The sequence below is a fragment of the Lepidochelys kempii genome, chromosome 1 (genome assembly GCF_965140265.1).
Source record: "Lepidochelys kempii isolate rLepKem1 chromosome 1, rLepKem1.hap2, whole genome shotgun sequence".
In the NCBI taxonomy this organism is placed as follows: Eukaryota; Metazoa; Chordata; order Testudines; family Cheloniidae; genus Lepidochelys; species Lepidochelys kempii.
Window position 1 is genome coordinate 107,753,484 of NC_133256.1, and position 22,711 is coordinate 107,776,194.

At 42.7% G+C, this 22,711-nt stretch overlaps 2 protein-coding genes across 8 annotated transcripts in view; one reads left to right on the top strand and one right to left on the bottom strand.

The window, feature by feature from the left end:
* CARS2 (cysteinyl-tRNA synthetase 2, mitochondrial) overlaps positions 1–22,711 on the bottom strand; it is a 71,072-nt gene that overhangs the window by 13,166 nt on the left and 35,195 nt on the right. For 6 of the 7 annotated variants that reach the window (XM_073349878.1, XM_073349860.1, XM_073349846.1 and 3 more), the window contains 7 exons: positions 22,250–22,321; positions 21,452–21,557; positions 20,555–20,638; positions 19,614–19,743; positions 19,130–19,263; positions 6,956–7,023; positions 3,677–3,743 (listed from right to left, as the gene is read on the bottom strand). In XM_073349878.1, the coding sequence (XP_073205979.1) occupies positions 3,677–3,743; positions 6,956–7,023; positions 19,130–19,263; positions 19,614–19,743; positions 20,555–20,638; positions 21,452–21,557; positions 22,250–22,321 (661 nt within the window). The remainder of the gene's footprint in view (positions 1–3,676; positions 3,744–6,955; positions 7,024–19,129; positions 19,264–19,613; positions 19,744–20,554; positions 20,639–21,451; positions 21,558–22,249; positions 22,322–22,711) is intronic. The other variant, XM_073349849.1, reaches the window with a different exon arrangement.
* LOC140913467 (uncharacterized) lies at positions 10,038–12,164 on the top strand. The gene is made up of 2 exons (XM_073349929.1): positions 10,038–10,794; positions 11,382–12,164. Exons 1-2 carry the CDS (start codon positions 10,212–10,214, stop codon positions 11,879–11,881), a joined length of 1,083 nt encoding a protein of 360 aa, XP_073206030.1. The 5' UTR covers positions 10,038–10,211; the 3' UTR covers positions 11,882–12,164.

Sequence of the window (22,711 nt, forward strand, 5' to 3'; positions counted from 1 at the left end):
CACCACCATCAGGTAAGGCAGCAACCCAGGAGGAGTAAGGAGGATATGTTTCATGAACTGCTGCAGTCAACAGATGCGAAATGAGCGTGGAGGGGGACAATTAATGAAAGACTGAGGGTGGACAGCCAAGGAAGTTCACAGGGGCAGGAACGGATGATAAAGCTCCTGGAGGACCAGACGGAGATGCTGAAGTCCCTCATTAGCCTGCAATCAGAGCAAACCCGTGCCCAACTCCCCCTCTGGCCACTACAGAACTCCAGTCCATGCCCTCCCCAAACTCCCCAACCGCATTCATTGCGTATTCCCGGTTCCTCACGGTACCCCATGCATGCCACACCTGGAATTACACCCAGCTGTAAGAGCCCTAACTGCAAGACTGTTCCTCATTTTCATGTCCCGTTTGTCTGAAAATTTGTGTTTTAGCCGATTATTAAACTTGAGTCTTCGAAATAAACTGAGTCTTTATTTGTGACATACATACATCGCTCAGTGTGAACACTGAAACACAGTGGCTGTAGGTAGGAATATTTGCTCCTTGCAATAATGCTCAAGAAGTGAGCACTACAGAGGTAATTCATGGCAGCCTAGCCAAATCCATCACATACAGACACGCTACTGGGAATCACTGTCAAAATACTCCTTCAAAGCCTCCCTGATTCAAACAGGCTCCCGCTGTGCCCCTCTAATTACCCTGGCATCTGGCTGCTCAAAATTAGCAGCCAGCCAGCCAGCCAGCCAGCCAATCAGCCTCAGCAGCCCTCCCCTGGAGAACTCCACTTCTATTAGCAAATATTATGTAGAGTACAGCAGGTCGCAATGATCACTGGATTATTTTCCTCATTGAGATCTAACCGGCCAAAAAAACCAGCACCAGCAACCTTTTAAATCAGCCAAAGGCACATTCAACGGTCATTCTGCACCTGCTGAGCCTGTTGTTGAAGTGTTCCTTGCTGCTGCCTAGGTTTCCCGTGTAAGGCTCCATGAGCCATGGGATTGTCTCCAAGGATCACTATGGGCATTTGCACATTCCCACACTGGAAAATTCTGGTTTGGAAAGAAAGTCGCAGTGTGCAGCTTTTTATGCAGTCAAGTGTTCCTAAAGATGCCTGCATCATGCACCTTCCCTGACCAACCGGCACTTACGTCAGCAAAACGGTCCCAGTAATCCAGCACCCACAAGACCATGGAGAAGTAGCCCTTTTGGTTGATGTACTCCATTGCAAGATGGTCGGAGGCCAAAATTGGGATATCTGTGCCATCTATCAACCCGCCACAGTTAGGGAATCCCATTGCCTCAAAGCCATCAATTATTTCCTGCACACTACCCAGAGTCATAGTTCTTCGAAGCAGGAGGCAATTAATGGTCCTATATATTTGCATTCCCGTAGCCCGCACTGTGGGCTTTCCAACTGCAAACTGATTCGCAACTGACTGGTAAGCAGTCTGAAGTTGCCAGCTTCGACATACCGATTGTCATTTGCTTTTCCACAGTGAGGGCAGGTCTCAGTCTGGTATCCTTGCGCCGCAGGGCAGGGGCGAGCTCTGCACACAGCAAGGTGGCTTTGTGCATCCAAAAGTTCTGCAGCCACTGCGCATCATCCCAGACCTGCACCACGATGTGATCCCGACAGTCCACCGTAGCAAGCTAGTCCGTGAATGCCAGCAGCAATCCTGAATTATTTGTTTCCATGGAAGACAGCTGGGCAGGCATTACCGATGAACTCTGTTTCGCAGCTCATGAAATACTGCAGGACCATCTGTGTTGTGTTCATAACACTCATCACCTGATGATCAGCAGCTCAGAATCCAGGCTGTCAGGCAGAGATGAAGGGTGCACAGTTTACAAGGGCTGTTGAAAAACAGCATGAAATGAAGCCCATGGAATGATGGCATGGAATGAACTGCATCGTGGGACAGTGAGCATGTCCCCATGATGCACCACGATCCATTCCCAGAGCTCCCAGTGGCAGAGGGTGGTGAGATGCAGTGGGATAGCTACCCATAATGCAGTGCTCTGTTGATGCAAGAGCAACAACTGTGGACATGCTCAGCTGAAAAAGGAGTGTTGCGTGGATGCGCTCCACTGATATTATTAAAGTAACTTAAGTCTACTTAAGTTTTGTCAATGATCATAACTCTGTACTGTAGACATGGCCTTAGAACAGTCCCATGTCCCACAGCACGTCCTGCCTTATTAACCTTACGTGCCCACTTTGTATAGACGGCAGCAGTCATTCACGTATCTGTTTGCTTCTGTAGGTTACATCAGCAGATTCTCATTTTTCCCACTGGACTCCAAATCATAAGGTTTCTTATGTCCTTATCCTTTATCAGATGAGACGTGCACAAGAGCCCAGACTCACTGCAGTGAGTCTTCACATCCTGTAAATGAACTAATGAGGCTCTAGCAAATGATGGGTAACCATTCATCAGCTGCAGGGCAGTCGGCACTTCTCCTCACCCCAGGGTCAGCTTTAGAAGGTTTGGCTGAGCTATTGAGCCATAAAATACGTATGTACGATGTAATAATGTAGTTTGGGTTTCCATTTCTTTATAAAAACAAACGAACACGTTTGTTCAGGGCTCCAATGCCTTGAGGTGCATATCAAGGACCCATTCATGTGCTCAAAACTAATTTTGTCTTGTGACGGGTGCAGAGACCCTGAGGTGAGGAGCATGCCATCCATTTTCTGCCGCAGAAAACCTCACACACATCCACACTTAGGGCTTGCTCAGCATCCAGATTCTTCTAGAATTTGCTCTTTATTTTCCCTAGTAATGGAGGTCTGTTGCTGAGAGTCAGGCTAAGTCTACAGCGGCACAACAGCTGTGCTGAGCACGGTAGTTACTTCCTACATCAACAGAAGGGGGTTTTCCATTCAAGCAGCTACTCCACCTCTCCAAGAGGCAGTAGGTTGGAAGAATTCTTCCTTCAACCTAGTCGCATCTACTCTGGGGGTTAAGTCAACCTAACTATGGTGCTCATGGCACAAAATTTTTCACAGCCCTGAGTAGCCTAGCTAGGTCGATCTAATTCTTAACTCTCTCTTCATCCCTTTCTGTGAAATATTTTAGGAATAAACAGCACTCCTAGAGCCTTCGGCTACCAAGGCACTGGTCAACGCTGAAAAAACAGATCAACCTAGCTACGTCCCTCAGGGGCTGTAAAAAGTGTTGCACTCTGAGCACTGGAGTAAGGTTGACCTAACCCCAAGGGAAGATGCAGAAGAATTCTTCCATTGAGCTAGCTACCACCTCTTGGAGAGTGGATTAACTATATCGACAGAAAAACTCCTTCCGTCAACGAGGTGAGCATCTACCCTAGGGTGCCACAGCGGCACAACTGTAGCGCCGTAGCTGTGCCGCTGTAGTGTAGACATACCCCTAACGTGAGCAAGGATCCACTGAGGCAGCGGAAAAGTGTAGCTCCTACAAATAGCTGAAGTTATTTAAGCAGCAAAAAGATCTCTCTGTCAGTGAACTGTTTAAGCATGAAAATTCCCAGCATGTTAGAGATCAGCACACATTACCAAGGTGCTGAGCAGTCTTCTACGTGTGGGAATTAACGTAGTTAGACTCCACATGAAGATAACCCAACACATTGAAGCGCTGACCCCCTCAGTATTTTGGAGGATTGTGTGAAAAGACAAACTAATCAGCCCCTTTTTCTTCTTACCTGATCTGTACTTGCTGCGCAAACAAAACATTCTGAATTCATCCGCTGAATTCTTTGTCAAAAAATCCTAATCAACAAACAAATAATCAATCAGTATTATACTAGACATAGTCTAAACAGATCTTCATTGTGTAATTTTACACTTTGTATTTGATGGGATTTGTATTTCTGTATTTTGTGTTCATTTCTTAGCCTTTTGGGAATGATTAATAAATACATTTTTGATTATCCAGTTTTGCCATTATAATGTTTTAATGTATGAAAACGATTATTTTAATTGTTCAACTTTAAACTAAAGTTTATTTGTGGCAGAATTAAACAAGACAATGTCAGATATATGCCAGCTGTCGATATAAAGCATTGAAAGATGCATTCAAAATTAAATTTTCACTGTTATGATCATCTCACGCAAGCACACAGTATGAAGGACAAAGAGAAAAATAAACCTGAAATGCTGTGCTGAGATTCAGATACAACAGAAAGGTGAAGGTACCCTGAAGTCTTGCTAGCTTCACAAACAGAACGTTGGATTTGTTGAACTAGATTAGAGTTTAATTTATATGTTATAATTAGATTAGAATATGTAGGAATAGAAGGAAAAATCAGGACTGTGTGAAAGTTAACTTCTCCTGTACTACCTTGATTTATCCATACAGACCTGTCAAAAACCTACTCATCCAGAGGGTAACTCCCTCATTTTGGATTAATGTTAAGGTTGCTTTAAAAATTCATTCTTGTGATAATGAAATTTACTGTGTCTTCCAAAGAACTATTTCAAATTGTGATGGTTTATTTAAAAATGGTCAACCACGTGACAACCCCGTCTACTTCTCAGCACGAAGAGTGGCAGGTAACAGTGAATGCTACATTCATGATCTTTTAAATTAGCAGATGAGAGGTAGTAAATTGGTAGCCCCTCTAAGTACTGCTGAACCATAGCATTGCAATGAGAAGTTAGTACAAGTCTGAAAAGATGGGAAAACAAAGAAATGCATATAGAAATGTAGCATCTGTTTCAATATTACAGAGCAAGTGGCACAGTGAAGGTAGCAAAATGTCGAGCACGTACAGTGTCTAAAATAAAAATAGAAATAATTGGGGCAATCAAGGCTAAGCTAAATCAAGAATCAGACTGTGATACTAAATTATCTTTCTATACACTTTCTATAGCTTAGTAAACTCAAAGTGCCTGAAGACACTGTGGTAGTGTATGGTAGGAGAGTATTATGCCTAAGGAAGGAAATAAATTGTATGAATCAAAACTCTGAGCTGGAGCAAGGCCCATCTGGATTATCTGAATTGGAAGATCTTGATAGATGGATATGTGTATGTATGTATATATGGTTTGTTTGTTTTTTTTTCAAATCTATGTTTTGGGGGAAAGCATGTTACTCATGTTACTCTTTGGGGGTGTATGGGAAAACTGAAAATATTCATACAAAACTGATTTTGGGGGAGAATATGAATAGCTATTTTAACAGACCAGAAGGTGTGTGCATGTGGAATACTGCAGAAAAGCACAGCTTGATCAAGGGCATCAAACATGGCTGCAGGAAAGGAAAGCCATGCCTCACTGACTATTTGCAATGTGTTCAGTGTATTACTGGCAGGGGAGATAAAGCGATGGCAGTAGGCATTGTCATCCTAGCCTTGAATTTTTTTAGAACTCTCATGAAAAGTCCCACATAGGGTTTAGCTTTCATGATGCAGAATGACTAAATGCGAGGAAGTTTGGTTCACTGGTCTGAAAATTACCTACAGGACAAGATTACCTTCATTAATCATGGCTAATCTATATATATTTAGACTAAAGAAAAAGTACACCTGGGGAACTGCAGGGAGGGGTGCTGGGTCAGTAGTTATTTATTGTTGAATGTATCTGACTTGCCCTGGATGTAAATGCTATTTGCTATGACAAAGTTCTCTTCACCTTCCCAGGAACATTCTCTCTCAGCTCATAACATTCCATTAGAAATGCAGCTGCCGACTATTTCTATTTTTTGAAGTTGTGCTTTTTGCGTTAACCCTCATTCCTCCAACTCCTCTCCAGCACCTGTCTATACTAGGAAAATTACTGTCAACACTGTCAGCAATGGATAATTTTCCTAGGGCACATGAGGCTTAGCTGTACACAGACAGCATCAGGAGAATTAAGAATAAAGCAGCTCACATTCCACTCTGATTTTCAAAGGATTATAATTAGTCTTCCAGGAGGGCAGAGAGAGAGGAATGTATGTGCTGAGACAGCCTTTTAATCCTTGTCTACATGAGGAAAATTACCCATTGCTGACAACGGATGTCAGCAATGAGTGCAGCTGAACTGGTGCTAAACACAGCTTAATTGTACACGTAATCAAGGACAAACTGTGTTCCGCACCACTTCAAAACCTGTGGTTAAACCCACTAATAAACATATAGACAGGAGCCATCAGAAGTAACTGCTTCAGTGGAGTTAGCTAAGAAAGCTGCTTTTGGCAAGAGCCTATGCCTCTCTAATACGGTAATCATCTAACAGGATCGCACAGGCTGAAACACTGCGAGCACTTGATATTAGCTACGAGGTAAAGGTCTATTTGAGTTAAGAAGAGTGACAGTAAAATAAATAAAATTAAATTAAAACAAAAATACCAGCTACAACAGCCGTCTACACTGGCGATGGAAAATACATCAGTTCCATATAAAAGGGTTTACATTATCAAATCCTGCTTCATTATAAATGAGATAAGGAATGAAGTCTCAAAAAAGTAGTGTCCCCAGACTGAAAGAGTTTGAATAACCTATGTTAATGAATTCATATCTGCTTGTCTGCTGACCAGTTTAATAGATGGTATGAATGTTGTGTTCCAGAATATGTATCTTTGTTCACGTATGTTAAGACAGGAGTATCAAATTCACTATGCGAACAGAACTGAACTATATCTTTTGATTATGGCTCATTGCCTTGGCCTTAGGACGCTAAACAACCCTTAAGTAAGAGCAGGTTTCCTACTGATAACTAAAGGTTAATATGCTTGAATAAGACATAATGGGCACAAAGGCCCCAATTTGAGGAACAGAGACAACTTCTGTTGGTGAGAGAGACATGCTTTCAAGCCTACACAGAGTTCTTCTTCAGGTCTGGAAATTTGGGGAAAGCGTTTCTCTACAGGACAGGATTTAAACACATGATTTAAACCTGTCCACATTTTTTTCCTGAATCAGGGCCACAATGAATGGTAGCACATTAAACACACACACACGCACGCACCAGAACTTCTCTAGTTCATAACAATATTTTACCTTAATTGTAATGTAGTTTTTTAATGATTTTGACATTTTTTCTTGATTTCCTTTAATAAGCAAATGCCCTGGAAGAAAAAATATGGTTAAATTAGTCTGCTACTGAATGAGAGGTGAATGAAAAAGCAAACTCTGCTTTGAGGAACTGGAGGTACAACATGCTTAGATGGATTTGTCATAACCATTTCAGTGCAGTGCTTTGTATTTTTAACCACAGCTTTACGCCAAATCCTACACCATTAGGCACCCAGAGGTTTGGATGGGGACATTTTAAACTAATCTAAAGAAATAAAACTAACATAATGGAAGTAAATAAATAGCTTGCTTTCACCAGAAATGCCAACACACAGACACACACACACTTCTAAATAATAATAAAAAAAAGTCTTACCTCTTGACATCCTTCTGTAATATTTGGAGGCCTGTAAAGCCTCCTCACACATATAATATCCTCATGCAAAGCAAGGCATTTTCTAACCAAATTCAAAAATGGAATAAAAGCGTAACACAGACGGACAACTAATTCAGAAGCTTTGCCTTACAACAGTGCCCACACAAAATGGGCCAGTTTCAAAGTAGGGAAGAGACATACAAACCTCCACCAAATTTAGGATTTAATAGGAGCAGGTGATACTAAGTGTTCTTACATCTTGCCAGCATTGTTTCATCTATTACAGAAAGATCACATATACACAGTGAAGTTCCACCTTAAAAGGACTTGAAAGCAAGCCAAGGATTTTGAAAAGCAATCAACAGTTTTTACCAGCAGCTTCCCAAAGTAAGGCTAACTGGAAACTGTTTTCCTTGTGAAGATCTGGGCTTAGAAATGCTTCAGGAGCTAAAAGTGATGAAAAAGTTAGTGGGAAGACCAGAGAAGAATGAACTAAAGGGGCAGCCTGAATATATGTCAAAAATAATACACTGTATCTGGGACTGCATCCTTTTCACACAAGGCAGATATTTCCCTGGCTGCCCCTCCAACACAACAGGCCAGCCCCAATTAACAGAAGGCAAGCCCCTTAAAACACACCCACTTTGGAAACCCTGATCATGTGAACGGTATCGTCCTGGCTGCATCATGTTTAGACCTATGAATTGCGATGCTCTAAATCTGACATCTCTGCAAGTAGTTGTGGATAAACTGCTCCCTTCCATCTCCACACATTGAGCAGCACAGACTACCAAATTCTGTTCATGGGGAGCAAGGGAGTTTTATTTATTGCTGTCATACAGTTTAAAGAGAAGGTTGGCAACAGGACTTACAGAGAAGGGGCTTCTGTTCTGAAACCTACTGCCCACTTTGGTCCACTACAACCTGAAAGTGCCAGCCTACAGAGGTCAAGATATTTTATCAGGTTCGGAGGATGGGTTAAGAGGGTAGAAGTGAACTGGTAGTGGGGACTTACATTTTGGTGTGTTGGGATGATGCATTTGCATGTGGGCGAGCAGTTTGCTTGTTGTTTTAAATTAAACTCCACATGCCCCTAGACTCTTTAATAGCTGCATTTTATAGACTGAAATAAGCTCTGGGTTTGCAGGACCCAGAGCAGAGGAGGGGCAGCAGCCATCCGTATTTACTCCTGGGGAAATTCTGCACCACTGCGCATGTGCAGAATTCATGTCTTCCAGAGACTTTTTATCTCCGCAGAATAATAATACATTCTGCTGGAGAGGTGCTGCAATTGCACCTTTCGCCCACCAGAGGCTGCTGTGGCACCAGAAGAGAGGGCAGCTGGCTCATGAGCCAAAGCAGCCAGCCACAGCAAGGGAGACAGCAGGGGCTGTTTTTCTCACAGCAGCACACCTGAGGGGCCAGGTGAGGTGGGGAATGACAGAGTGGGGCACCCAGGGGCTGCTGGGGGGGGGGTCTCACGCTGGAATTCAGAAGAGTTAGTTGCGGGGACAGGGACAGAGACAGAGACGAGGCAGATGTGCCTGAATGAATGGGAGAGACTAGGGGTCAGACAGGGTCTTCATGGGGGAGGCTCCCCAACTCCCTAACAATCCCTCCCCCGCATCAAAAAAACCTGTTCCATACTTCTCTCCCCTACACTCCTCCAGATTCACCCCCAGAAATTACTTCCCTCTCCCTAACCTCCTCCGTTACCTCTGACTCCCCCCGAGCCTTTGCACTGTTTCTGAGGGATGTGGGACACACATTTCTATACTGTAGTTTAAGTGAACTACTCAAAGTTCTGTATTAATATGCCTAGTAAGGAATCTATTTGTCAAAAAACATTTCCTGGATGCTTTTTGTTTTCTGTATTGTTACAGACATACTTGCTGACAGGTATTTTGAAATAAATTACCAAAATGATTGAAACCGGCATGCTTATTTTGTGTTATTTTGACAAATAAAATATGCAGGATTTTAAAGTGATGTGTGCAGACTTTTTAGGGGCAGAATTCCCCCAGGAGTATGTATTGCACCTGGGATAGCATGTAGCTCAGCTCAAACATTGCTATACAATGTCACTGACATTTGATAGAGTTCCCTTCAGACATATCGGTACTCTGGGGTCTTGTTTACATTAGCAAAACCATCCATTGCTGATAATGAGCGCAAGGAATTTGTGCAGCTGAATTGGTGCCGAGTATGGTTTAGCTATAAGTGTAGCCAAGAACAAAGCACTCAGCACCACTTCAAAAAGTGTGGTTAAAAGCCTTAAGCCAGCTGTTCACATTAAGGGACTAATCCTGAAAGATACTGAGCAACTGCACCTCCCATTCAACTCATAGGTGATCAGCTCCTCTCAGGATCCAGCACTAAATTGTGGCTGTAAGAACTATACTGGACTGTGGATATGAATAATTGAACTTTCCTGGCTATTCAATTACAATAATTCTGCTTTGAACTCCATCCAATTATTACTGCTCCCCACTCAAATCAACACTCTTTAGCCCTGGTCTACACTAGGACTTTAGGTCGAATTTAGCAACGTTAAATCGATTTAAACCTGCACCCGTCCACACAGTGAAGCCCTTTATTTCGACTTAAAGGGCTCTTAAAATCGATTTCCTTACTCCACCCCTGACAAGTGGATTAGCGCTTAAATCGACGTTCCCAGCTCGAATTAGGGGTACTGTGGACACAATTCGATGGTATTGGCCTCCGGGAGCTATCCCAGAGTGCTCCATTCTGACCGCTCTGGACAGCACTCTCAACTCAGATGCACTGGCCAGGTAGACAGGAAAAGAACCGCAAACTTTTGAATCTCATTTCCTGTTTGGCCAGCGTGGCAAGCTGCAGGTGACCATGCAGAGCTCATCAGCACAGGTGACCATGATGGAGTCCCAGAATCGCAAAAGAGCTCCAGCATGGACCGAACGGGAGGTACGGGATCTGATCGCTGTTTGGGGAGAGGAATCCGTGCTATCAGAACTCCGTTCCAGTTTTCGAAATGCCAAAACCTTTGTGAAAATCTCCCAGGGCATGAAGGACAGAGGCCATAACAGGGACCCGAAGCAGTGCCGCGTGAAACTGAAGGAGCTGAGGCAAGCCTACCAGAAAACCAGAGAGGCGAACAGCCGCTCTGGGTCAGAGCCCCAAACATGCCGCTTCTATGATGAGCTGCATGCCATTTTAGGGGGTTCAGCCACCACTACCCCAGCCGTGTTGTTTGACTCCTTCAATGGAGATGGAGGCAATACGGAAGCAGGTTTTGGGGACGAAGAAGATGAGGAGGAGGAGGAGGTTGTAGATAGCTCACAGCAAGCAAGCGGAGAAACCGGTTTTCCCGACAGCCAGGAACTGTTTCTCACCCTAGACCTGGAGCCAGTACCCCCCGAACCCACCCAAGGCTGCCTCCTGGACCCAGCAGGCGGAGAAGGGACCTCTGGTGAGTGTACCTTTTAAAATGCTATACATGGTTTAAAAGCAAGCATGTGAAAGGATTACTTTGCCCTGGCATTTGCGGTTCTCCTAGATGTAGTCCTAAAGCCTTTGCAAAAGGTTTCTGGGGAGGGCAGCCTTATATCGTCCTTCATGGTAGGACACTTTATCACTCCAGGCCAGTAACACATACTCGGGAATCACTGTAGAACAAAGCATTGCAGTGTATGTTTGCTGGCATTCAACCAAAATCCGTTCTTTATCTCTCTGTGTTATCCTCAGGAAAGTGAGATATAATTCATGGTCACCTGGTTGAAATAGGGTGCTTTTCTTCAGGGACACTCAGTATAGCCCATTCCTGCTGGGCTGTTTGCCTGTGGCTGAACAGAAATGTTCGCCGCTGTTAGCCACAGGGAGGGGGGAAGGTTGAGGGGGTAGTCACGCGGTGGGAGGAGGCAAAATGCGACCTTGTAACGAAAGCACATGTGCTATGTATGTAATGTTAACAGCAAGGTTTACCCTGAAAGAGTGTAGCGACTGTTTTATAAAATGTGTCTTTTTAAATACCGCTGTCCCTTTTTTTTTCTCCACCAGCTGCATGTGTTTCAATGATCACAGGATCTTCTCCTTCCCAGAGGCTAGTGAAGCTTAGAAAGAAAAAAAAACGCACTTGCGATGAAATGTTCTCCGAGCTCATGCTGTCCTCCCACACTGACAGAGCACAGACGAATGCGTGGAGGCAAATAATGTCAGAGTGCAGGAAAGCACAAAATGACCGGGAGGAGAGGTGGCGGGCTGAAGACAGGGCTGAAGCTCAAATGTGGTGGCAGCGTGATGAGAGGAGGCAGGATTCAATGCTGAGGCTGCTGCAGGACCAAACCAGAATGCTCCAGTGTATGGTTGAGCTGCAGCAAAGGCAGCTGGAGCACAGACTGCCACTGCTGCCCCTCTGTAACCAACCGCCCTCCTCCCCAAGTTCCATAGCCTCCACACCCAGACGCCCAAGAACGCGGTGGGGGGGCCTCCGGCCAACCAGCCACTCCACCACAGAGGACTGCCCAAAAAAAAGAAGGCTGTCATTCAATAAATTTTAAAGTTGTAAACTTTTAAAGTGCTGTGCTTAAAGTGCTGTGTGGCATTTTCCTTCCCTCCTCCACCACCCCTCCTGGGATACCTTGGTAGTCATCTCCCTATTTGTGTGATGAATGAATAACGAATGCATGACTGTGAAGCAGCAATGACTTTATTGCCTCTGCAAGCGGTGATTAAAGGGAGGAGGGAAGGGTGGTTAGCTTACAGGGAAGTAGAGTGAACCAAGGGGCGGGGGGTTTCATCAAGGAGAAACAAACAGAACTTTCACAGCGTAGCCTGGCCAGTCATGAAACTGGTTTTCAAAGCTTCTCTGATGCGTACCACGCCCTCCTGTGCTCTTCTAACCGCCCTGGTGTCTGGCTGCGCGTAACCAGCAGCTAGGCGATTTGCCTCAGCCTCCCACCCCGCCATAAACGTCTCCCCCCTTACTCTCACAGATATTGTGGAGCACACAGCAAGCAGTAATAACAGTGGGAATATTGGTTTCGCTGAGGTCTAAGCGAGTCAGTAAACTGCGCCAGCGCGCCTTTAAACGTCCAAATGCACATTCTACCACCATTCTGCACTTGCTCAGCCTGTAGTTGAACAGCTCCTGACCACTGTCCAGGCTGCCTGTGTACGGCTTCATGAGCCATGGCATTAAGGGGTAGGCTGGGTCCCCAAGGATACATATAGGCATTTCAACATCCCCAACAGTTATTTTCTGGTCTGGGAATAAAGTCCCTTCCTGCAGCTTTTGAAACAGACCAGAGTTCCTGAAGATGCGAGCGTCATGCACCTTTCCCGGCCATCCCACGTTGATGTTGGTGAAACGTCCCTTGTGATCCACCAGAGCTTGCAGCACTATCGAAAAGTACCCCTTGCGGTTTATGTACTCGCCGGCTTGGTGCTCTGGTGCCAAGATAGGGATATGGGTTCCGTCTATAGCCCCACCACAGTTAGGGAATCCCATTGCAGCAAAGCCATCCACTATGACCTGCACATTTCCCAGGGTCACTACCCTTGATATCAGCAGATCTTTGATTGCGTGAGCTACTTGCATAACAGCAGCCCCCACAGTAGATTTGCCCACTCCAAATTGATTCCCAACTGACCGGTAGCTGTCTGGCGTTGCAAGCTTCCACAGGGCTATCGCCACTCGCTTCTCAACTGTGAGGGCTGCTCTCATCCTGGTATTCATGCGCTTCAGGGCAGGGGAAAGCAAGTCACAAAGTTCCATGAAAGTGCCCTTAGGCATGCGAAAGTTTCGCAGCCACTGGGAATCGTCCCAGACCTGCAACACTATGCGGTCCCACCAGTCTGTGCTTGTTTCCCGAGCCCAGAATCGGCGTTCCACAGCATGAACCTGCCCCATTAGCACCATGATGCATGCATTGGCAGGGCCCATGCTTTCAGAGAAATCTGTGTCCATGTCCTGATCACTCACGGGACCGCGCTGACGTCGCCTCCTCGCCCGGTATCGCGTTGCCATGTTCTGGTGCTGCATATACTGCTGGATAATGCGTGTGGTGGTTGATGTGCTCCTAATTGCCAAAATGAGCTCAGCGGCCTCCACGCTTGCCTTGGTATGGCGTCCGCACAGAAAAAAGGCGCGGAACGATTGTCTGCCGTTGCTCTGACGGAGGGAGGGGCGACTGACGACACGGCTTACAGAGTTGGCTTCAGGGAGCTAAAATCAACAAAGGGTGTGCCTGTACATCAAGGAGTATTTCAGGCAGGACTGCACGGAGGGTTCCAATAAGAAATGGTGCACCTAAGTTATCGTTGTTATTGGAACAAGGAGGTTAGCCTGGCCTCTGATTGATACATGGCTAGATTAACCTCGCTGCGCCTTCTCTGTGACTGACTGCAGTGTGATCTAGACAGGGGAGGAGGAAAATGAGTACAAAACAAATCTGGTCTATTTCTTGTTCTGACCCACTCCATCTATCCTTTACATCTTTGGCTGGCAGCAGATGGTGCAGAAGGACTGCATGCCATCCACATCTCATGGCTGCTTGGCAGAAGATGGTACAGTACGACTGCTAGCCATCTTCATCTCTTGCCTGCCTGGCATAAGATGGTACAATACGACTGCTAGCAATCCTCATCTCTTGCCTGCCTGGCAGAAGATGGTACAGTACGACTGCTAGCAGTCCGTATCGCCTGCCCGCTCACCATAAGACGGTTCAATAGGACTGCAGGACTAAAGAGAATGACCTGGTCAAGTCACTCCAAATTTAGTCCCTGCGCCCATGTCTGCCCAGGCGCTCCCAGCCGACGTGGCCAGGAGCACCTCGGACACGACGAGGACGACTACCAATCGTATTGCACCGTCTGCTGCCAGAAGGCAATGGGTTGCTGCTACTGTGCAGCAAAGCCGTACCGCGTCTGCCAGCACCCAGGAGACACAGGGTGACGGTTACCTGAGCGGGCTCCATGCTTGCCGTGGTATGGCGTCTGCACAGGTAACTCAGGAAAAAAGGCGCGAAATGATTGTCTGCCCTTGCTTTCACGGGGGGAGGGAGGGTGGGAACGGGGGCCTGACGATATGTACCCAGAACCACCCACGACAATGTTTTAGCCCCATCAGGCATTGGGATATCAACCCAGAATTCCAATGGGCAGCGGAGACTGCGGGAACTGTGGGATAGCTACCCACAGTGCAACGCTCCGGAAGTCGACGCTTGCCTCGGTACTGTGGAAGCGCTCCGCCGAGTTAATGCACTTAATGCACTTAGAGCATTTTCTGTGGGGACACACACACTCGAATATATAAAACCGATTTCAAAAAAACCGACTTCTATAAATTCGACCTAATTTCGTAGTGTAGACATACCCTCAGTGTTCATCTTATACCCCAGTCAGAATGCTCTTTAAAGGATATTATGTGATGTGATTATGTTTTGTTTCTCTTAGACAGCAGAAGTTCTGCTCCTTGTACTGTTCAACAGTCTAATTGGTTGTACGAATTTTACATTATTCAGTGCATAATACTGATTTGCAGGTTTGTTTGTGTGCGTGTGCGTGTACACACAAAAACAAAATCAGGACCTATTACAGAGACCGTGTGTTCAGCCCTGGGTGTGGGGGATGTGGAGAGAAGGGCCCAGTATGGTAGCACTTTGTAGTAATTCCTGTGGCTGATTAAGGATCAGTGGTGATGGTCTCTAGGGAGAATGCGTCGAACCCCTTCCTCCTCAACTGGAAACAGAATCTGTACAATTCACAGTGCTAAGGGTGGGAGAGGAGTCAGGGATCCACAGGTGTAAGACTGGTTTAAAAAGGGATCTGCCATCAAAACAAGATCCTATTTTCAGGCATTTGTCCTTCATCCTATAGCATGTAGTAAGAAATAATGCTGGTCTACTGTGCAAAGGCCATCATTTTCACTTCCCCGCTCGGTGCCTCAGTTTCCCCATATGTAAAATGGGGATAATGATACTGAGCTCTTTGTAAAGTGCTTTGAGATCTGCTACTGAAAAGCATTATACAGGAGCTAGGTATTATTACTAAAGTTAGGCACCTAAATAAAATTGTCCAAATTTTCAGAGTGATTGAGCACCTGCCGCTCTGACCGACTTCAGTGGAAACTCATATTGCGCTGCACCTGGAAAAAATCAGGCCATTTTTGTGTGTGTGTCTAAGTATGGATTTAAGTGCTTAATTTTAGGCAGGCAGGTTTTAAATGTTTGACCAGAGTATCTCTATCACATGGTTTCATAAGGAGTCATCAGCAACATGTGAATTATTTCAAATCCCACTCCTCTATATGAGAGAATCCCATCACTGGGAGAGGATGGTTCCATTAAAGAATCTAAAATATCAGGATTTTCTCAACTTTGGCTTGGTGTTCTTCCCAGAGGCTGAGCAGTCTAAAAATAAAATCTTTAGAAGATGATTTATCCTCAGTGCAGGGATTTTCTTCTAATGAGGACTGCTCTTATGATTCTGAGCCTGCCAGTATTCCAGAGTGTTAGCAGAATTATTTTTGAAGCTGAATCATTTGTCCTAAATAATTCACAATATCCTCCTCCAGCAGCATTTCTTAACTGAAAGAATATAATTTATTGGCTTCTAGAGAATCGTCATCTGAATTCTCACTGGAATCCAGGTTTTTTTTCCCCTTTCTTTTTTCTTTCCTTCTTTCTGGGAGAACTCAGAATCCTTCATTCTTTCCTAGACAAGAATGTTTCTACAGTTTGATTTACAACATTTAAGACTAAAACTGAAAGGGTACCACCAGCTAGAATCCCTCACTGAAAAGTAGTGAACATCCTTCACCAAGGAAACCACTAAACTTGCCTGGATTTAGGGAATAAAGCGTGGATAACAGACTGCCACTGGACAATCTCCATTTGTTGATTTACAACATACTCTACACTGGGAGTTGAAACCAGCGTTCAATTTAACCAGTGCAGGTGGTAATACATGAAACAAGTCTGAGCCATTCCCAGTATATTATTTATATTATCATCATGACCCCACTGTGCTAGGCACTGTACAAACCCAAACAAAACGACAGTCCCTGCCCCAAAGAGCTTGCTAGTAAGTTTTAAAATTTCAGTTGGTCCCACAAAAGACATATTTGCCTATTAACAGACAAAACAAAAACAGACATCTTTATATTGACTTGAAAACTAATACTTTGTGATTACAGGTCAGGAATTTTTGAAATGACATACTGCTTAGCATTTGAGCTGCAGCAGGAAGATTCCAGGGGTGAGTACTGTCTATACTTGTAATCTCAGAAAGTTAAACTCAAACATATTGGGTCACAGACTGGGTTTAAACCAATAGTTGTAGCATTTGGATATTTGATCAACTATGGCTCCAACATTACAGATATACTCAACTGCAACAAGAGTTTCCTCCAAGCAGAATTGTACTATGGGCATTTCAGTTCTACGGTTCTTTCTTCTCACTCTGATCATTTTTCAAATCCCCATGAATTTAAATCTACTGCTCAGCAAGTTGTGCTAGGCCTATGTTTATATACCACATACTATGGGTCTTATTCTGCAGTCCTTACTCACATGAGTAGTTCAATTAACACAATGGGACTTCTTGCATGAAGAAGCAGTACTCTACATGTGCAGGGGTTGGGGATGCAGAATCAGGCTATTATCATCACCAACTTTGGAGAAAGTCAGAATAATCACTGTGGGAAAGAGGACCATAATACACAGGGTAGATATATTGGTACTGACAATGGTACCAGGGATAAGATGATGCAGTGGCAAAGCCTAATGCAGAGCAAAGTTATCTGGAGTGCTGTACACAGATGTGTTAGGGGCGTTCCTACTCAGAGCAGCAAAGCATGGAACTATACAATCCTGAGCAATGCCACAAACAGGAGACTCTGTCAGACAAGGGTTTGGCCCCTTCACAGAGTCTATTTAGATAAAACCAATGAGGTAGCTGTCTGGAAAACGTCTTTTGTCTTAACAGGTGACAAAGTCACCCAACTCTCAATCTTTCTCTTTTTTTAAGCTCTGTAAGAGTGTGGAAATAAGAGGTTGAGGCTGTCTACACTATGGGTCCATCCACACTAGACCTCTGAACAATTCCATTCTGAATTTCCCCACTCACCAAGCTGCAGGGGACATTCAGAAGTATGCTTTAGCTAACCTCGTCCTTTATTATTTTTCCCCCCCTCTGACCAATGCTGACGGTGCCAAATTGTGATTAAAATCAGTTAAGAGTGCATAGGCTAGATATGGTTTCTATACTTGATTTAAATAAAGTTCACATTGATAAGAGTGTTTAAAAATCAATATGGCCCAAGCTAATTTTAAACCATGTTTGAAAACAGTTAGCTATAAAATAGAATGGCATATCATAGTTGATATGGCAATTTAACGGTCTCTGGTGCTCACCTGTGCTAAGGGGTACGGGAATCTCCTCAAGATATGAAGTGATTAGTCTGTCAACCCTGCCATCAAAGACAATGTAAATTGTTTGGATCACAAAGAGGAAGTTAAAGAAAGCTAGAAAGGAAGACTTCAATGGAGTTATGACAGTTTAGACCAGCTGATGAACTGCTCCCACAGCTTTAGGGGGAAATTTAAAGATAAAGTGCCCAGTGAGTGAGTTCCAAATAGACTGGGCAATACAACAACTGTGGTGAGTTGTGGAGAAACAAGACTGTAAAAAAGAGTAGGAGGCAGAAGGAAGAAATCTTTGTTTGAAGTTGTTTCTTTTTCACGACGCCAGGACAAGAGAGTATAAAGCAACGGAAGTCAATTATAGAGCATGTTAGACACAATCTTGTTTCTTTTCTCATGACTGGAAATAATGCTAACAGTAGATAAAAGTTTCTCAGCAGAATTCAGTGGATTTAGTGAATTTAGAGTTTAGTGCTATGTCAACAACAGATAATTACACATTCAGAACTCCAGTATCTTTCTCTAATCCAGATGTTTTTCTGTTGGAAAAACACCACTGAGGGGTTTTCTTTGTTAATCTGTTTATATATCTCAGCATTATCCTCAAGTTTAATTTTCCATTGGTACAGATGACTTTCCCTACCACAACTCAAATCCCTTTATTACATTTATAAATACTGCCGTTTTGGTTACAGCTTTCTACTGAACACTTTATTTCAAGCCCAGTGCACCTGATGCCAACAGTTAAAGGACTCCAAGAATGATTTGTAATCCATCTCCGTTTTGGTGCTTCTGAAAATTATAATCAGACATCTCACAGAATTCTGACTCACCTACTTACCCTGCTCACCTTCCCCCAGATCTGGAGGGCTCTGATTCCAAGGTGATGTGTTTTTCTATTTTTAGGAATATACACACAACAATTAAATAAATAAATAAATAAATAAATCTCTTCTAGTTTTCTGGGAGAAATAAATATAAAGAAGACATCTCAAAATTCTAAGGAAAGCAGGTGAAGGATGAGTGAGAATTCTGTGAGATTATATCTTCAATGAGTAATAATTAACCTTCCCTTCCATTTCTTTCATCCAGGGCAAAAAAACCCACATGGTAATGCAGTTTAACTACTTAGAGACTTCCAAAAATCCAATTACAAACTCCTACATTTCTGAACTTTTTTTAAAATAAGAGTCAATTTGTATTATTTAAGGTAAAATTCATTTTCAATTATCCTTCTTAATTTAGAGAAAACAGAAACTTGGTCATTGTAGCAGTATATCTGTGTATAAGTTTTTCTCCACATTTCTGAGCATAAAAGCATGCCATGAAAAGCTGAAAGCCATATTCAAAATTTAAGATGACTAAATTTAAGCTGTTACTTACCAGAATGTAGAAAATAATTTCCCCATTGTTCGCACTGATGATAAACCTCACACTGTGCAATTTCATTTTCATGATGTGGGAACGCAAGATCTATGCCACCAGTATGGATATCCAGTTGACTTCCAAACACTGTACTGTAATAATATTTTACTGATCAAAATCAGAACACCACAAGAGCCTTTGTAAGGAAATGTAGTAATTAACAGATTGAAACACTTTAAATCCAAATGCTTTCTCCAGTTTATTACAGTAACAGAACAAGTATTCTAAGAAATACTAAAATTTCAGCAATGTATTTGTCCAGTTTCACTTTCTGCAAAAATGAACATGTTTTCTTTATAGTCAGCAATTTCTTATTTTTGTTTATATTCAAAAATTACAAATGGACATATCCTTTCCTTGTTCCAGTTACCAAATCCACATCAGTCACACGCGTACGCAGGCACACACTTTCGCACAAAATTAAAAAACTAGGAAATCTGACCTCGAAATTGTAGAGCACTCAATGTGCCAGCCAGGTCTTCCTTTTCCCCAGGGAGAAGCCCAATAAAGTTCTTGAGGTTTGGCTGCCTTCCACAGGGCAAAATCTTTGACATGTCGCTTATCGCTATCAACTGCCAATAATTTATTATTTGTTAATAGGATAAGTCTCCAAAAAGAGTAAATGCATGAAGCCATTCAGAATGTCAGTAAAGGGAGCTATCCAGATTTTATTCTTGGACAGACACTTCCATTTTCCTGTATTTTTTTCCCTAGCCAGGAGGACAGACATGTTGGACACAAAGTGTTCAACAAAAATTATATCCTGAACATTCTACCGTGAGCTAGAAATGGACTCTGATTCATTCACAGACATTAAGGCGAGAAGAGATCATTAGATCATCTAGTCTAACTCCTTTTGTAACACAGACTGAAGAATTTCACCCAATTCCCCCTGCATTGAACTCAGTAACTTGTATTTGACTAAATTATATAATCTTATTTATCTATAAGTGCCCAGGCCAATCTTAGCTCCCACTAACAGACCCACACCTAACATATTTCTAACTCTATTCCATCCAAAGATAACCTGGAGAATATAAAACAATCATTTCTCCTAAACATAGGTTATCTGGTGGTTGCAGAATAACTTTCCTTCCAATTTTTCAGCAAGAAAACTGTATTTAAGTGAAGTAAAGTCAGGGGGAAAAAAAAACAAAAAACCTTAAATGCATACAGCCAGAAAAAATGGTCAAAACTTTTTCAGCACTAAATAAATATTATCTATGAATTAAAGTTACAAAAGAACTATGACTAAGAAGGAGATGCATTGTTTGTATTGTTTTAGCCTTTCATATTAGGATTTCATACACATGCTAGTTAAGCCTCAGAAAACACATTTAACTGAAACAAAGTATTGATCCAAACCAGTCCATATCAACATACCCATTTCCTCTTGTACATCAGTGTAAACACTAGCTAACTTTCCATATCGGTCTCCCCTAGACTTGACATCAAAATAAACATCACCTGTTAGAAAACAAACATTGAGATTTATTATAAAGATAGGGGGCATTCACTTTGCCAGTGTGGTGAAAAGATAAACACTTTTCCTGAGTAAAGCATCTGTTGTGTACCATTTCCTAAAAGAATCATTTTGCTCTGGACAGTGACTGCAATAACGAGAGCATGTGTTTCCATGTTTATGGTGTCTCAAAGACTACAGATTAAGTTTGCTTATCACGCACATAAGATTATTTTTTCTAACTGCAAACCCACCCTAGGATATAAAAGTCATATTGGGTTCTTTTCTGCTCACATAATATCAACTGTACTCTTCAGGACTCAAATGAAGTCTCTCACAGGTGTAGTTAACGTGCAGCTGCGGTCCCCCCACAATCATCAGCCCTGCTTCTAAAACCCCACTACGCACTCCGTTTTGCAAAAGATGTGCTCTGCGGTGTATAAGGGATGTACACCTTCCCATAGGGACTACCAGGTTCTTATCTTGCACAAACCTCTGACGAAATAGAATGTGCCAGTTCCATGGTTTTCTAGCCCAGGATTTCTCCTTAGGAATTATATAATGCAGTTAATGCCCTTAAAGAACAACATTAAAAACTCAGTCACATTTCAATTACAATGTAAGCATACAGTGCTAACAACATGTATAAAAAGTGTGTTAAAGTTATTCACAGCATTTGCTTTATCAGTTATCAATCAAAGGAAGAGATGATACTGAGTATCTGAACTGACCCCAGAGTGGTCTGGTTATAACTCCAACGAAGAGAATGAATTTCTTGCATACACATTAACATCAAACTGTACTGCTAGAAGTCTTACCTTTGGAGGTCGCATAAGCATGTCCACTAGCCATTATTCGTTCTATAAAAGAAATTATCTGAGGAATATTTTCAGTCACTCTCATATATACTGTTGGGGGAAGAACCTTAAATAAAGAAGCAGAAAGAATATGCTGCTTTAGTTTGTGACAATACCAGCATGTTTAAAGGAACCCAGCTAACGTAAAAACACAACAGTTCTTTCTCAAAACGTTGCATATACTATAGTTACAAACACCACCTAAGATGCTTATAACTGAAAACAGTTACCGAAAAAAGAACTTCTCCATTTTTTCCTAGCTTATTTACTTGGTGCATTTGACAGCACTTTGAGCCAGATGCAAAGCTCTTTGGCGTCAATGCAAAGACACTTGCTGACTTCAATGGGCTTTAGATCAGGCCCTTTCTGTAGTTGATTAATCATGTTCATTACGCTAGTGCCTAGAGACAACCAAGAATGGAGCCCCCCTGGTGCTGGGCACTGCCCAAACACAGGCAGTATGCAGTACCTATCCTGAAGAGCTTATAACCGTTCATTCCTTCCTTGAGACATTTCTCCCTTGCCAAAAGACACATGTAAACATAGGGGGATCAGATGAAATCTTATAAAAATTTTGAAAAGGAATTTTAAAAATGTTCACTCTGTACTATTTAAAGGACGATTAATCAGAAATAGAGTATTTTTAAATTAGTCAATTAAAAATATAACTTAAAAATCAGTTTGTCATTTTTCCTTTAACAAATAAATGCACTTTATAATAATTTCAGTTTGAAAAAATAAAATATTAAAGATTTACACCTTTAATGCAGCCATGTCTTGTTTAAAGCCTTCTTCATAAACCCGGGCAAGAGCTAATGGTGATATGTTCATCTGTAGAAGAGAGGCAGATGAGTGAATCAAAAATCAAAATAATACAAAATAGTATAGTCTTATCAGTCAGTTAATGGCTAACTGGAAGAGTTATGAGGTTCCCCGAGGTAAAAAAAAAAAAAAGTAAGGAAGGTTTATTAATCCAACATTCAGTAAAGAGACTATATAAAAGACAGTTTTAGCATAAAAGTGGTATTTCATTTATGTTTGAATTATAGGAACATTTTAATCCACACCTTTTTATAGAAACTGACTAAAAATTAAGTCCACAAATCTTTTATTTTTATTCAGAAAGGACTTCACTTCCAATGCTAAGCTTACTTTGCATTCAAGAATAAGGGGGGATTTGATAGCTGCTTTCAACTACCTGAAAGGGGGTTCCAAAGAGGA